This window comes from Hippocampus guttulatus, chromosome 4 (genome assembly GCF_054856545.1).
Source record: "Hippocampus guttulatus isolate MCC_2025c chromosome 4, RoL_Hgut_1.0, whole genome shotgun sequence".
Taxonomy (NCBI): Eukaryota; Metazoa; Chordata; class Actinopteri; order Syngnathiformes; family Syngnathidae; genus Hippocampus; species Hippocampus guttulatus.
The window spans coordinates 11,622,974-11,638,403 of record NC_141264.1 but is presented as its reverse complement, the minus strand read 5'-3'; the positions used below and the strand labels follow the sequence as shown (position 1 = coordinate 11,638,403).

General features: G+C 42.2%; 1 protein-coding gene across 4 annotated transcripts in view; it reads right to left on the bottom strand.

Moving 5' to 3' along the window:
* hipk2 (homeodomain interacting protein kinase 2) overlaps positions 1–15,430 on the bottom strand; it is an 84,550-nt gene that overhangs the window by 20,951 nt on the left and 48,169 nt on the right. For all 4 annotated transcript variants that reach the window (XM_086109818.1, XM_086109820.1, XM_086109819.1 and 1 more), the window contains exons 3-5: positions 6,563–6,686; positions 5,621–5,740; positions 4,408–4,494 (exon numbers count right to left, since the gene is read on the bottom strand). In XM_086109818.1, coding sequence (XP_085965944.1) covers positions 4,408–4,494; positions 5,621–5,740; positions 6,563–6,686 — 331 coding nt within the window. The remainder of the gene's footprint in view (positions 1–4,407; positions 4,495–5,620; positions 5,741–6,562; positions 6,687–15,430) is intronic.

Genomic DNA, 15,430 nt, shown 5'->3' with positions numbered 1-15,430 from the left:
AGTAATGATTTATGACAAATCCTTTGCACCCTGCCAACAAGCAAACTAAACAAAGTGGAAAAGACTGGACTTGTTGTGCCTCATTCCCCGTGCTTAAACAAGCACCAAGGTTGTGATGTCGCTGCTCTTTGTTTAAGCCAACAAGCTTGTCAGGCGGTGTGACCCCCCTGGGAGCAGACTGTCATGTTCAGTTTTTGTGTATCTCCAGTAGGTGGCAGAGGAGGGTCCTTCCTCCAGGTCGCACACCTGTTGCTCATGTCATCAAGCCGACAATTTAAGGCAAGGTTGCCCAATACATTGATCGCAATCGACCGGTAGCTCGCAGACTGGTCCAATGTCCATCGCGAGGGGTGTGTCTGTGTACGTGTTTTTTTTTTTGTGTTAGTGCACACTGCACCTTTAGCATCCTGTCAGTCTCACTTTCGCAAAAAGCATTTTAAAATATATAATAAAATTAAAAAACAGGTCAACTTTAACCGACGATGGCGTGTGACCTGCATCACCGGAAGTTGTTTGAGAACAGCAGGCTGCAACTGCAGCCTGCCATCAGAGCTGTTGCACTTTATCTTTTATTGTTATTCTTATTCTTATTCAGAATGTTGAAAGTTTCGTGTACAATTCACCGAGGGCACTGGCAAAGAATGTCAATCTGGAGAGCCGAGAGAAGCATTTTAAAATGGTACACCTGAGCTACGATCGTTAACACGCTGCAAAAAGTGCGTCCCGTGCCTCTGCGTCAGGTCTCGACGAAGGTAGGCACTGATTTCCTTGAACCCACAAACTCTTGTGTCTACTTTATTTTTCTGTTTTGTTCATCTTAGGGGCCGTTAAGACTGTTGCTCATTTTTTACATTTTATTTATTTATTTCATTGGGACAGTGCACATTAATCAACAAAGAATAAACAGTGTAAATATGCCAGATTTAGCATAAATGCTAGTTTTCTTCATGGCATGCGTGTGTAAGTGCGTGCGTATGCGCACATGTGCGATAATGGTAATGGGTCGATTGGGAGAGGTTGGTTGATCGAAAAGTAGATCTTCGGTGAAAAAAGGTTGGGCACCCATGCTCTAAGGAGTTCTCTGTCTTCATGTCTTGGTCGGAAAATTCCAAGACACAAATTCTTCTAGACAATCCAAACTTTCATGTTCTCTGTTTTCGCTTAGATGTCTTCATTTACCTTTTTAAGTTTTTTTTTGTTTTTTTGTTGTTGTTATTTTTAGTCACGGGTTTGGTATTGTCCGTGTTTTGGATTTTTCTTGTCAATTTTCTGATAAGCTATTTCTGTTTATATGTTGTTCCTTGCTTTTGCAAGAGTGTTTGGATCACTCATTATCCTGGTGTTGTACCAGCAACTTTTGTTATATTTTGTCTGTCTTGCAAACCAGTTTTCTCTGAAAGAAATATTGTTGTTGATTCTTTCTGACTTCACGTTTCTGTAGACCAATTCTATTCTATCCGAAAGTCTGACAAAGACAGGCAGCCGTGTTTACTGTGACATGCAGAGGAACAGGTCTGCTTTCATAAAGCTACAAGTGCTTATCTGCAGCTCTGCTTCAGGAGGCTATCAGATGTCCTGCCAGTCACCACCACAAATCTGATGCAATTCTTTTTTCCCAATGCACGTTATTCGGAGTCTGTGACCACACCTCCCTGCAGTGATAAAAGAAGAATATTTGGAACGGAGTGGGGAACAAGCACGTTGTCAATAATTGGTGGACGTGATGACTTTGGGCAAGGCGCACATATGCAGAGTTGGTCAATGATATGAAATAAGAGCCATGAACCATGTGTAGTGTTGCACTGTTCCCAATCTATTCAAACAATAATATCATTCTGATGTCCTTCTATTCAGAAAGACAGAATGTATTATTCAATTAGCTAATCATTTCATTAGCTCATGACATTGTATTGTTTTAGTGCCTCATAATGAGCTGCACAGGGTCTATTTTGAATAAAGTTACAAATCTGGCTAGGATGGCCAGAAGGATGAGGAATGTTGGCATTCCGTGTGAACATCTGTTGGATGGAGCCACATCTGTGTCTTGAGGAGCACTGACATGCCACTCAGGTGTGAAAACAGGGGTGGCAGATGGGGCGCACAACACCTGAGGTGATGTTGAGTAAGTTTAAATGATGACAATAACAGAAGCAATAAGAGAACTAACATAGAGAGCGCGCATACGCTTCACCATTTGTCATCTGGGGCGTCAATTAGTGAAAATTCTAACTATCAGAGTGCAACAATCTCAAGTTGTGGCGGATTCTGTTCCACTGTTGAGTGGTAATGCACATTAAAGGATGGTTGCCAGCTGCCATGGAATTCAAGGAGGAGAGATATGTGTCGCAGAGCATTATTGTGAATCAATATCACCTCGGTCTCGGCTGAAGTCAACAATACGGACCATTACGCCACCAATGGCTCTATTCGTTATTATTTGCATTGTTCCGCACATACGGATGGCTTTATTTAGCTAAGGAAGGAAGAAATAGTGATAGTTCTACACCATTGCAATAATATATTCAAACTACAAATGCACATTTATAGACAACCACAATGTATCCCACCAGGAATATTTTCGATTTTGTTTTCATGCAGCCTGACAGAGAATTTGAAGCAACTGTTTTAGCAGTCCTTCCACCCTCATGCACCAAATGTCACAAAATTATGAAAGAATTAAAGATGAAGATTTGGGGCAGGGGAGCCCTTTGTTGGGGTCAAGAATTGTGCCCTTCCTCCAAAATATTTTATGCTGCCAGATCATTTCAGTGAAATAATCTCAGATTTTCTCAAATTAGATATGTACTTAGGACTAATGCCTCACCATATTTCCCACAAAAGCAAGGAGGTTGTTTTATTATCTTCCCAGCATCCGCAGCCCTCTTGAATTTCAGGGCCTTTTATGTCATCCATCATATATGCAGGGACCGATGTCCATAACACCGACTTGTTTATACGGGAGAACGTGGTGGGATGGGGCAAAGTAGGCAGTTTTCTCCCACATTATGCTCGTTCAGCTTTATCTTCTTTGTGTTTTTGTAGTAAGCCGAGTCGGGCTGCGACAGTGAGAGCAAGACGGGTGACAGAGCTTTTCGCGTTGGAGGCAGAGCTGAGCCAGGGGATATCAACACCAGGGCAGGTTGCTTTCATTGAACTATGTGCTGCATGGACGTGTTTGCATGGCAACTGTAAATTCAACAAGCCCGGGCAGAGATAAAATCTCGTACTAGCCGAGAGCGTGTTATTCTAGACAGGACTCGGAGCCGCCACGGGCCCTACTGGACAACCATAATTGTCCCCTTCATTTATGTACCTGCATGTACAGTACCTATCTGGACAGTTTCCAGAGAGTGCAGCTGCTTGCGCATCAAGATGAGCATATTTCAAAGTACATCGCTCACCAGCTTTGTTATTATCAGGGGCAGAATCAAGCCGCATAGTGATCAGACAGGACTCTTGGAGAAGCAAAAGGGCCTGGGAAAAATATTGTAACTTTCCGTTCTCTTTGTCGTATCTGGTAGCAGATGCTATGTTTGGCTGAGCGAGAGCAAACAAATACTTGCTATCATCCGAGTCAGGCATGTCCTATCAAAATGTCATGGCTACATGTGAAGTTTCCCACCATGGACGCATGAGTTCACTGGGAGTCGTAAGGACAAATGACATGATATAAAGAAAGGTTAAATGGCAGCAATGTTTTTCGTAAATGTAGATTTATTGCAAGTCACTTCCTGTTGTTACACAGGAAAATCAAAACAGATGCCCACTGATGATGTGGAGAATTTGTGGTAACATAAAGAGAACAGCAGTTAAATAATATTTTTTTCCATTTCGCTCTTTAACATTATTATATCATAAATTCTAAATTATATATATATATTCCCCCTGCTCCGGCTTTATCCCGGCTCCAGCCTTCCTGTGTCGAGTTTGCATGTGCGTGGATTTTCTCCGGGTACTCCGGGTTCCTCCCACATTCCAAAAATATGCATGGCAGGCTGATTGAACACTCTAAATTGTTCCTAGGTGTGAGTGTGAGCACGGCTGATTGTTTGTCTCTGGGTGCCCTGCGACTGGCTAGCATCCAGTTCAGGGTGTCCCCCGCCTACTGCCCGAAGATGGCTGGGTTCGGTTCCAGCACCCCCTGCGACCGTTGTGAGCATAAAGCGGATTGGAAACTGGATGGATGGATGTTTCTGGATCTCTCTCTCTCTCTCTCTCTCTCTATATCTTTTTGCAAATGTGATGAAATGACACCATTATTAAAGTGTTGGACTATTACAATGCACAATATATTATTATTTTTACTACGATGATGATAATTATGATGATGATTATTGTTATCGTCATCATCATCATCATGTGCCCTGTGTGTTACGAGTTGTGCTCTGTGATATTGCAACCACATACCTGGGCCATATCATCCAAGCAGTTGAAGATGTACTTGCGCGCCTCCTTGGACTTGATCCCTGTTTCTCCCTCGTGGTCCTCAGGAGTCTGTGGGAGACATAAAGCAGATGTCCCTCTCAAACCCTCAACATGCTTCCCCTCTAGACCTGCACTATATATATGTGACTCATTATAGCCTCCTGTTGCTGATGTACAGCAGGACACAGCTTGACTCACCAACCCGTGCAGGTTGCTTTCATTAAAGTATGCGCTGTATGTTTGCATGTGCATGAGTTAATTGGTAATATGGTAACAATACTCTTGACATATCACAATTTCTTTAGTGTCCCATGTCATTTAAAATTAAAATTACAGCCCCAAATTACAGAACAATTTGCAACACTATCAACTGTCCATCCCCATGAAACTGGCAGGTCAAGTAATTACTGTACAGGTACAAGGAACTGTGACGTAGAAACAAAGCACTCCTCAGACGGAACACAAAGTTTACAATATGATCCGCACATCAACATGCCTGTTGTTGGATAAGACACCATGAGTTCATACTAAAGCTAATCAGTGACTTTTTCCGCATGATGTTCTACGGGCTAAAGTTCACACACTGGTCATGTTTGTTTATTTCTTTGAACCCGTAGCCGCAACAGGCTATACATATTGACAGACAAAAAAAAAAAAAATCATAGGTAAAGAAGACAGACAATAAGAAGTGGGTTCAGAATCAAATCCTAAAACCCGGGTGGAGTGTGGTAAAAATAAACAAATAAACAAATAATAAATGTACCGGGTAGAAAATGAATACATAAAAAAATAATTGATGAACCCAAGATACCTTATTCAAGCCTATATTTCCATCATTCTCAATACTGAGGCAGATCGAGAGATCATCAAGATCTCAACCCCATCGAAAATCTTTCACATGGTCTTTAAAGGGACTGAAAATCTTTCATATGGTCTTTAAAAGGACTTTGCGCAGTGATCGTACTAGTTGGTCATCGATGCAAAATGCTATCCAGACATTTAAGCAATAAATGCTGTGAAATTTGGATCAAGCTCTTTTATGACTGCGTGCTTTAGTATGTACTGTAAGTGTAAGTATGTGGGTGCTAACACTGGAATAACAAAACAAAACAAAAAAATTCAATTTCATATGTATTGACTGCAAACAGGACACTAGTGTGATTTTGTTCATGATTTTTGGTGGCTTTGGGTTTACCTTAAGTCTCCACAAAGGATAGGTGGAGTCAGGGTCTCTGTTGAAGAACCTGGTAGTCTTTGTCCCTGCGCTCAACAGATACTCTGCAGGCAGACCCTGAGTCTGTGAGATGTATCGGATCTTCAAGACAGAAAAAAACTTTTTAGGAAAGAAAGACCATTTTAGGAAACATTCCAAGAATCCAACCAACAATTCAATAGTAGCAATGATTCACAAATGAGACATTCTGCCATGCTTGCGTTAAAATCCGTCAAGTTTGTTTGGCGTTGAAGCAGAACTCTGCCATGGTCTGGCCATTGATTCTGATTGAGGGAATTCAGCAATGTCTCGCTCTGGAGCACAGGGGCCTACTAATTGGATGAATGGCACTGTGGCATATGTTCCGATAAACAGGGTGGGGGTAGAGTGGGCAAGACTCACAATGGGCTGTTGTGGGGTTTGAAGCAATGCATTTGGGGTGGGGTGGGGGGACAACAAAAAAAAAACACACACTGACAAACACATGTATGAATGCATCTAAAATGTGTGCAATCACCCAAACAAGCAAGCATGTAGAGTTAACTGAGGGTCCAATACCTGATTGTGGAGATTGACCGATTATAGGCCGGGTGGATTATCTGCACCGATATTTGGCATTTAGCCTTTTTTAAAACAATGACAGCCCATAACTTGGGAACTTGTTTTTTGTTTGAAATTAAAACAAAGATAAGTGAAGGTTTAACATCTTAGTTATTTGGACATTTTTGAAAGGTTGATTTATAGAAACGTATTAACAGCTCCAGTATTTCAACAAAGTTAAGAGTTGGAGTCAAATTTTGACACCAATATTTTCAATTTTACAAGATAATGAATATCAGGTCCAAATATTGGTTATCACCCTCTCCTTAACTACGAATAAATAGTCTCAATCCTGAAAAAAAAAACATATTGGTCTATCTTTACCTGATCGTACTCTGAGGCTCCAGGGTAGAGTGGCCATCCCAAGAAGAGCTCAGCTATCACACAGCCCAGGGACCACATATCTATCGCCTCACAGAACGGCAGGCCCAGGATGATTTCTGGAGCTCTGTTCAAGGAAGAATAAACAGTCATTAACAAACAGACATTAAATTAAGACCATCCGTTCCTGGGTGTTTCCTCTCACTTTGGTTCTCATTATATTAAGTGCAATCACATTAGATGGAATTGGTGCAACCATAATAGGAGTCTTCTGTGACTAACAAATACATTGAAGAGTCACCCACACATGTGTGACAGGAGCGCCGGCCATGCAGAGAGCTTATTTTCACACTTAATGTGAGCTTGTGGAGAGACGCTAAGTGCACTAAGGAAAAATTCAGAGCAAGAGAAGGGAGCTGTTCATGATTAAGAGCAATTTTGCACCAAATACAAACGGACGGCATAATCTTTGGACAAAACTACACGTTATTGTCAGGACAAAAGGGCTGAATTGTATGTTCAATCTTTTGTAGAAACATTAGTATTGATCATCCATCTTCAGATCACACTGTGCTGATTCCAAAGCCCAACTCGTGGCCACGCATTAACAAAACAAACAAGAAGAAACAAGTATCCACAACGAACCAACAAAATCCCAAACAAAAAAGGCAGTGAAAGCAAAAGAGGGGGGAAAAAGTTTTAACAGAGGTTAGTTATTAGGGCAGCATTGAAGCAGGCACCAGGACAAAAAGGTCCAGCAAGCAGTGGCAACACCATTTCACAAAGATACCTGACACCCTAACACAAAAAAGGCCAGAGACGGCAATGAAAGCACTTCCGCAGAGGCATAAAAGAGGTTGCGAGCTGGTGAGACCAGCAGTAACAGAGATGCTTTAAATCTGAGATGGACACCAGCATGATTAATCCATAGTGGCCTGTTAGACTGGAAAGCCAGCCACTGTTTCACTGTGGTGGATGGCCCTGCACACATATGGATCTGTAGGTGGTGCATTGAAGAATGGTTTTCACTTCCAAATCCATGTTGAGGCTGGTCGACACTGAAAAAAAAAATGGTGTGTTGAATTTACTCAATTTTATTTTCTCAGGTGGCTGCACACAATACAATGATCTGGATTTAGATACATTTTTAAGTAGGTGTGTTGTCTACTTAAAATATATGTCTGCATCCAGATGATTCTAATTTATGTAAGCACTTGAAATTAAAAAAAAAAAAATCAGTAAATTCAACACACCGTTTTTTTTTTCAGTGTAGTGAATTCAGGGGACTCATGCATGCATAGCAGATTTAAGTCTCACATGCCATTGAGCTGAGGTGCGACAGTTGTGGTATTATGTTTGACGCCAAAGCCATTGAAGCTAGCAGCCATTAATAAATGGAACATTAGGAAGTGATTAGTGTTTCAGCTTTGGTGAAATGCTTCCATGTACATATGTTGAGCAGCGATTAAAGGCTACAACAACTCTGCACCTGTTCGTGCTGCTGAAATGTGTTACGGTGATGTCATGCTTGGACCGGCCGGAACCTTCCTAGGTTATCCTCTAATGCACTGCTTCGACCGTTCGTGTGGCTTTGTTGCATGTGCCTGCTCATGCCGTAAGCTCCTCTAGTTCAGCAATTAAGAGAACGAGACAGAAGAAGAGAGAGCCGAAGGACGGGGGCGGGGAAGAGGAGAATGACATTGATGCTCATCATTTCAAAATACAAGTGTAAATCGACATCTGCCTGTGCAATCTTGCCTTCACACCTGCTGATGCAGACCTTGCACTGGAACCGACAGACATTTTTTGCTCCTTTCATTATCACGACTAGTGGTTAATAATTCATGAAGAGTCTCTGTGATATACCGGTAGTTGAGACTGTTACAAGTTTGGTGCCAAACAACAAATTGAACTTTCGTTCTGGGACGTTTAAATACCTTTTAAAGTAACAAAAATGGACATGAGGCCTTTTCTACGCCAACAGAATATTGTCAGATTCACCTGGCAAGAACCAATATTGAAGCGCTCGGTTACAATTGGTGATAAAATTGACATTTAGCTGACACTGATGAGTTGTCACCATTTAATGTGCACCACTTTAAATTCATCTCCAGATGGCATTACACAGCATCTCTCATTGGGATGTCTCTTGTTGCAGAAATATGCTAGATAAAGTGCAAACCTTACGCAAACTTTTGGTCAGGGTCTTTTTCTCTGAATTTTTAACGTGCCTCGACAAATCCTTAGTGTTTCGGTTGAAAGCATGGAGCTCACAACAGAAAGAGTGCATGGAAAAGACAGAGCAAGAGACTGCATGCTCACATCCGCACAGCTGGTTCGATCATTGATAAGCCCAAATCCCTTTGGAAGTCGGAGATGGCACCAGTCATGAATGGACTCTTTCTTAGCCCCCTCACCCTTCCCCACAGTCAGTCCAGCAAACCCCTACCCGCCCCACTTTCTACCTCACCCCCCTCCCTCGATCCAACGAAGCTCTTTGCCAGCTAAACCCCCCTTCAAACTAGGGCATAGAGGTCCAGACTATCCCTTCAAACCCGCCTCTGCGCCCTCTGCTCTGCTGAACCGTGCCTGTGCTTGGCTTGCCTGCCAAGCGCGCGTGCACACACACACACACACACACATACACACACAGCCGACTTCACAGGCCGTGTGCATGTCAGGATGTATCCATCAGGCTGACCTTCCCCGAGCTTGCGTCCAGACGGGAGACGGATGGATCCCTGAAAGCCTAAAGCATTTACACATACATGAGCCACTCACAATCACAACCATGCACATACGTGCACAACACACACAGACAGGACAGACAATCTACGGTAATGGAGTAGATCTTTTTCATTTCAGCTCCAAAGACGTCATCATTGGCCCGTATGTAAGTATGTTTTATTCAAATAGCCACTTAGAACTGCCCTCCTAAGTGAGCAACGTGTACACTGGATGTAAATAACATCAACGGAGCACGGGACAGCTAGCCACCGGTAACAAGAAAAAGCACTTCACGGGAAAAGAGGCCATCATTAACTGTCCTCTCGAGTATTTGCTTCTTTCTTTCCCTTTCCTCCCCTCGCTTTGACTCTTACCCTGGCTCCATCCAGCTTTTTCCCCTGCCTAATGGAACAAGCTTAGGTCTGTGCTATGAATGACTTCCTGGCTCTCCCTGGGTATTCATCTGCATATTCATGCCCCCGAAGGCTCCGTCACAGTCTTACTAAATGCATACCATGGAGAAAAACTTTTTCTCGCAATACTACGTGGTAGTGGCGGACTGTGAAATCAATGTTTGGCCCTGCCGCGCACCTGTGGCTTCCAGAAATCATGCTCCTACTCTTTCCAGCCGCTCCACCTGCTCTCATCACTTCAGCAATCGCGTAAGAATTGTGTACGTGGCAGACATCAGATGCAGGGATCATGTAAATGCACATTCATTCAGGCAATTTCCATTCTGAGGGCATCTATTCCAGGTGGCCGAGGGGGGTAATGTGGGAGGGGCTTTGTCTGGACAAGACAAACTTTTTCACACAATCCTTGAAAAATGTAGCCTCGCTCTCTTAAGAAGGGTGACGTTCTCGATGCTCAAGGTCCTGAAAACCGAGTCCTCTCTTTTCCTTTTTTCTTTCCTCACTCTACGAGAAACAAAAAAGCTAAAGAGCTGACGAGCCAGCCATTGCTTTACTTGTAAAAGTCCAAGCAGTCCCAGTGGAGTGCGTAATGCATTACAACAAGACAAGTCAAAGCATGGGAAGGTAAGGGTGGCAGACTGAGGAGGGATAGGCACATCACTCAAAATATGCGGATGTCGTGAAATAAAATAGCAGACATATTGCCACAGTGCTTGAAAGGGTATAATTGCAGATGTGTCAACTGATCAAAAGAAACCTCTAATACCTCTAATATATCATTATCAGCTGGTATAAACTATGAATTACTGAGCTCACATGCTTTTAGCGGTTGAGCCAACACAGCCAGACGTACAGTTCAGTCCAGCTGCTATGGAGAAGAGTCAAATACTACACGTTCAGAGTGCTAATTCTTCTGTCCTTTTCAGGTATAGTACAAGGTGAAGTTCTTTTGTCGGCGTAGCCCCATACACTGTACAAGACTGAATTTTCAAATATTTGTAGCCAAGAAACAACTTATATGAGGCTGATGGGCTCAAGTATTGGGACTTCTGGAAACATTATACCAACAAGAACTGATAATGGGTGTAGTTTACTCTGGAGGGCTCCCTCAAGGTCTCTGCTGGGAAAAGTACATATCACACTTGTTTGAAGATGTTCCGTAGGTGGGTATTCACTCACTTTTCAAAGGATTTTTGATTGGTCAATGATGGGGATGTGTCACAGAGTGATGCTTGATAGCAGATGTAGGGAACGCAGAAATAATGCCCCGAGCCTTTTGCAACAGTATTTTGTGAGTGGACTGACTGTCAGACATTATTAGCCCAGACCGTACTGGCCAGACATTGACCAACCCCCGAGGCATGTGTCCATGTGTCATACTTTTGTCTGTATCCAGCCAGGCTTCTGAGAAATCCAAAATTGATATTTAAAAGTACAGTACACGGACACATTTTGAAGGAAAGTGTTGAATCAAGATTTTCGATGCTTCACAATGATGGTCCTGCCCTCTTCAAAGTCACGATTTATTGTCATAAGTCTTGAGGAAATGCAGGGCCACACAACAAGCGAGCTATTGCGCAGTAAAGCCAAACTGAAAAGCGGGAATGCAATCAGATGATAACACATCCCTACAAGCAGTCAGTCAACCAGCTTTACCAGCTGGTGTGCCTGTCAGGAAGGCTGAGATGCATCACCAAAGCAGGCGGTGGGGGGAGGGGGCATCTTGGGCAGCGAGACAGCAGGATGCACTGTCGGGATGGCACAGGCAGACAAGTCAGGCAGATGGAAAACTGAGGCATTGATCACCTCGGAAAATTGAAGTGTATGACACATTTCGACACATTTGGCTCCACCTCTAGCAAATCATCAAAAGTCAAATGAACAAAAACAGCATCAGATGAAAAATCAAAAATCAAAAATAGACACACCCATGCACAGGCAAGTCACTACAGACCCTTTGACCAATCTGGAAAATACACTCCGTGAACTATAATATTGGGACAGGTAGCTATAATAATTCCAGGACGTAAATGATCCAACCTTTTGCAACTCTAATAATAGTTTGCACGCTTGCCAAATACAGTGGAATAAATGGTGTGTTGAATTTACTCAATTTTATTTTGTCAAGTGGCTGCACACAATAGAATCATCTGGATTTAGATTCATCTTTTAAGATATAGTCCACTTGATCTGGATCTTGATCATTTTGTTTTGTGCACTTGAAAATAAAGGTGAGTGAATTCAACTCAGCATCCTTTTCGGTGTGGTCTCTGTTCTCCCTCACCCCAACAATGTTTTATGTTGTTGAGGACAAGGCCCTCAAGTTTTTCCACCCAAACTCACCCACCCAGAGCAGAAAAAGGACCTTTTCGATTTAACTGCTCCCATAAAGTTGCAAGCATGAATGTAAGGGTAAAGGATCAATTCATTAATTGATTTAGAAGAATATTTCCAACCTTACAGAGTACACCTGAAAGTGAAATGCACTATCAAAGCATCTCAGGCATTTAAAATTATGGCCTAACTAAACAAAACCAAATCATCTGTGCATCCCTCGATTTTTATCTTCTCGGAAAGCTTAGACGGACGGATTAGTGAGATTTCTGTCTAGCTTCATTCAGCCAGACTGGAACAGGTTGTGAAAGTGTAAAAAAACATGTTACAGCATCAATGTATCCAATGATATTGATTTAGAGAGTCTAAGCAAGAGATCAAGTAAAGACCAGGAGAGAGTGTGGGTAGTCAGGTTTGAGAGTAAAAAGGCTTTTCTTGGTTGTGTGGTAAAAGATGCGATGTAGATTAGGAGATTCCATTCGAAATGCGATGGCCGAGCCACAGGTTTGCCAGTGTGTTGTGGCAGTGACTAATGTTAGATCAATAGACAGTATGCACACAAACACAGACACACACACACAGACACACACACACACACACACACACACACACACACACACACACACAAACCCCATTACATTTCATTCAGTGGCTGACTAATAGGCCTTGTCACAATAACACATTTTTTAGGAAAACATATTTTCCCAGAAACGATGATGATAACCAATAGTATTGTTGATGGGGAGTTTTATGCCACTGATATTGTGACATTAGACCAAAAATAATTCAAGTCCATCCTTTGTAGGAGCAGCTATAGTTTTGAATTCTCAAGAATATGGAATATTGACATTGAAATGTAGAACAAATAAAATACACTATCATCCATATAAAATATAAATGAAACATACTCGGGCCTTGTTCACAAACATTTCACTTCACAACAAATATTAACACATACAAGTATGTATCAGTAGTTGCAGAATAAAACGAGATGTCTTTCATCTCCACTTTCATCTGGTTGGACAAGCCCAAAATGGCTTTTTGGCGAATGTCTTTTTTTTTTCTTTTTCGGCAATTCATACTGCACTTCAATCTGCAGCATTGTGCTCAACATTTTTGATTGGCTGCATCTCGTTTGCCCGAAGGTGAGTAACATTATTTGTGAAAATGTGTCTTTTTTTTTTTTTTTTTGCGCCGTCACATTTATATTTGCATTGTTGAGCAAGGGCATTCTTAATTGCAAGCTGTTGGAAAATGGTGCGCCCTCCGTGTCGCGCTGTTTTTTTTTCTCTTTTTTTTTCCACAGATGAAAGACTTGGGTGTGATGATTGTGTTTTATATGGGCTTTGAGGTTTGTTACGTTGTGGCTTTCTTTGTACACATGCGACATAGTGACTCATTGACGTGATCAGGCTCTTGTTCATCTGGGATGAATTCAAAATGTTCCCACGCAACCACTGCGTGATATGGCATGATGCCGCAATTTTTGGGAAGCAAAGTGACTCCAAATAGATAAAGCGGACTCAGGGTGCTGCATGCAGACTAATGGTTAATTATATAATGACAGGCACCAACTTTATTCTTTACCCACTCATTGGACACAACGTTAGTGCAACTGAACTGCCAGATGAGATGCTAGACATGAGCTGTATCAAAAACGATGCCTTTACTCAAGATAAGAATAGCATTCAGTAGAGTGCAGTCTTCTGCCAAATCTGGTCATCTGTGCCCTATACATGTATATCAGCATTCAATTTTAATTGAAAAACAAAGTTATGGATCACTAATATCCTGTCATCAATTAATTTATGCCACACCAACAAGAAAACCCCCCACTCTTTTACTGCATTAAAAAAAAAATTCTCAGTAGCACTCTAGGGGGAAGGAAAAAAACAGTTCAAAGCTTTGTCTGGCTGCCACTGTTATTTTACCGATGGGTTGAGGTGTAAAATAAAGGATCAATTGATCTTGGAGCAAGTTTTAAAGCTATATACTGTATTTTCATGACCAAATTTTCTCCAAAATGGACGGCGTCTAATAATGCCTTATGTATGCACCGAATTCCAAAATCTGTGAATACTGTTGCATGAGTTCGATGATGGCCCACTTCACTGACTGATGTTATGCCTGCATATTGAAGAAAGGCGGACGTAACTGAGGACAGACGTTAATGTGGGAAGGGTGGGCGTGAAAGAGGATCCTAAACGCACCCTTCAGTCAGTGTATATAGTATATAGTACGTGCATGGTGCAAAACAACATCCCGAAAATAGCACTCACGAAGTACAGTTTCAACTGCTATCAGTTGTGCGGAGGACCAATGCAATAGAGCAGCCGCGAGAGAATTTAAGATCAAATAATCCATGGTGCTTTTGTTTGATGAAACGGTGCCATTTATCTATCCGGGCAAGGACGACCCTAGTGCAGCAACATCCGGCGGTTTAGAAGCTGGCCATCTTCTGCTCCTACTGCAGTAAAATCTGTAATGTTTGGCGTTACATTAAATAAAGACGCTTTCCTGGACAGTTTAATCCTTTATTCTGCCGCTCTGCTGGCTTCACTTGGCTTCCATGACCAATTTTTCTCTCAACCAATCCCCACAATCCTACATAAATGCTTGGGCTACGGCAAGTGATGAGGGACAAGCATAGTTTTTTTTGAAATACAACAAAAATATTGCTGACAAGCTTTTCCAACCCAACCACATCACCAGCATGGATGAGATAACACTCACCTTCAACATGCCGGTGACCCACACTGTCAAGAAGAAGGGTACCGGCACGCTTGCGATACGTTCAACGGAGCCGTATCATAGTCAACTTTCACTGTTGTGCTTGGTTGCCATGGTAATGGACAGAAAAAAATCAAAGTGAAGTTGCGAGCGGCGAACACAGCTTTACTAAGACTGGGAGGCAGCGCCGGGCGAGTTACACACACAATTTGTGAATGGATTCTGGATGCTTGGGCTAACTAGTGCTTGCGCTGTTGTTCGAGCTTTCGCATCATTTCCTAAGAGCCACACGGCAATGAGACTGACTCTGATAATACCGCAAGGGAACATGGCATGTTTGATTGTGAACTTGCCCAGTTGTTCATTTCGATGCCAGAAGTTTAGGACTTGATTTGAGGATGAGGATTGATTTTAAAAAAATAAATAAATAAAAAAACACAAGTAAATTGTGAAATACTTCAATAAAGTACAACCAAACTCAGTTTTGTCCCCACTGCCTTTGCCACCGTGCATGCATGCTACCGTATTTTTTAAGCTAGCGTACCTTTTACCATGCCTGCGTCCAATATACAATGCGTTTTGTTACAGTTGTTACAGTGTGCCGTATGGTTGTGAAACTACGGTATTTGTGGGACACATTGCATACTGTAAAAAACATAAAATATAT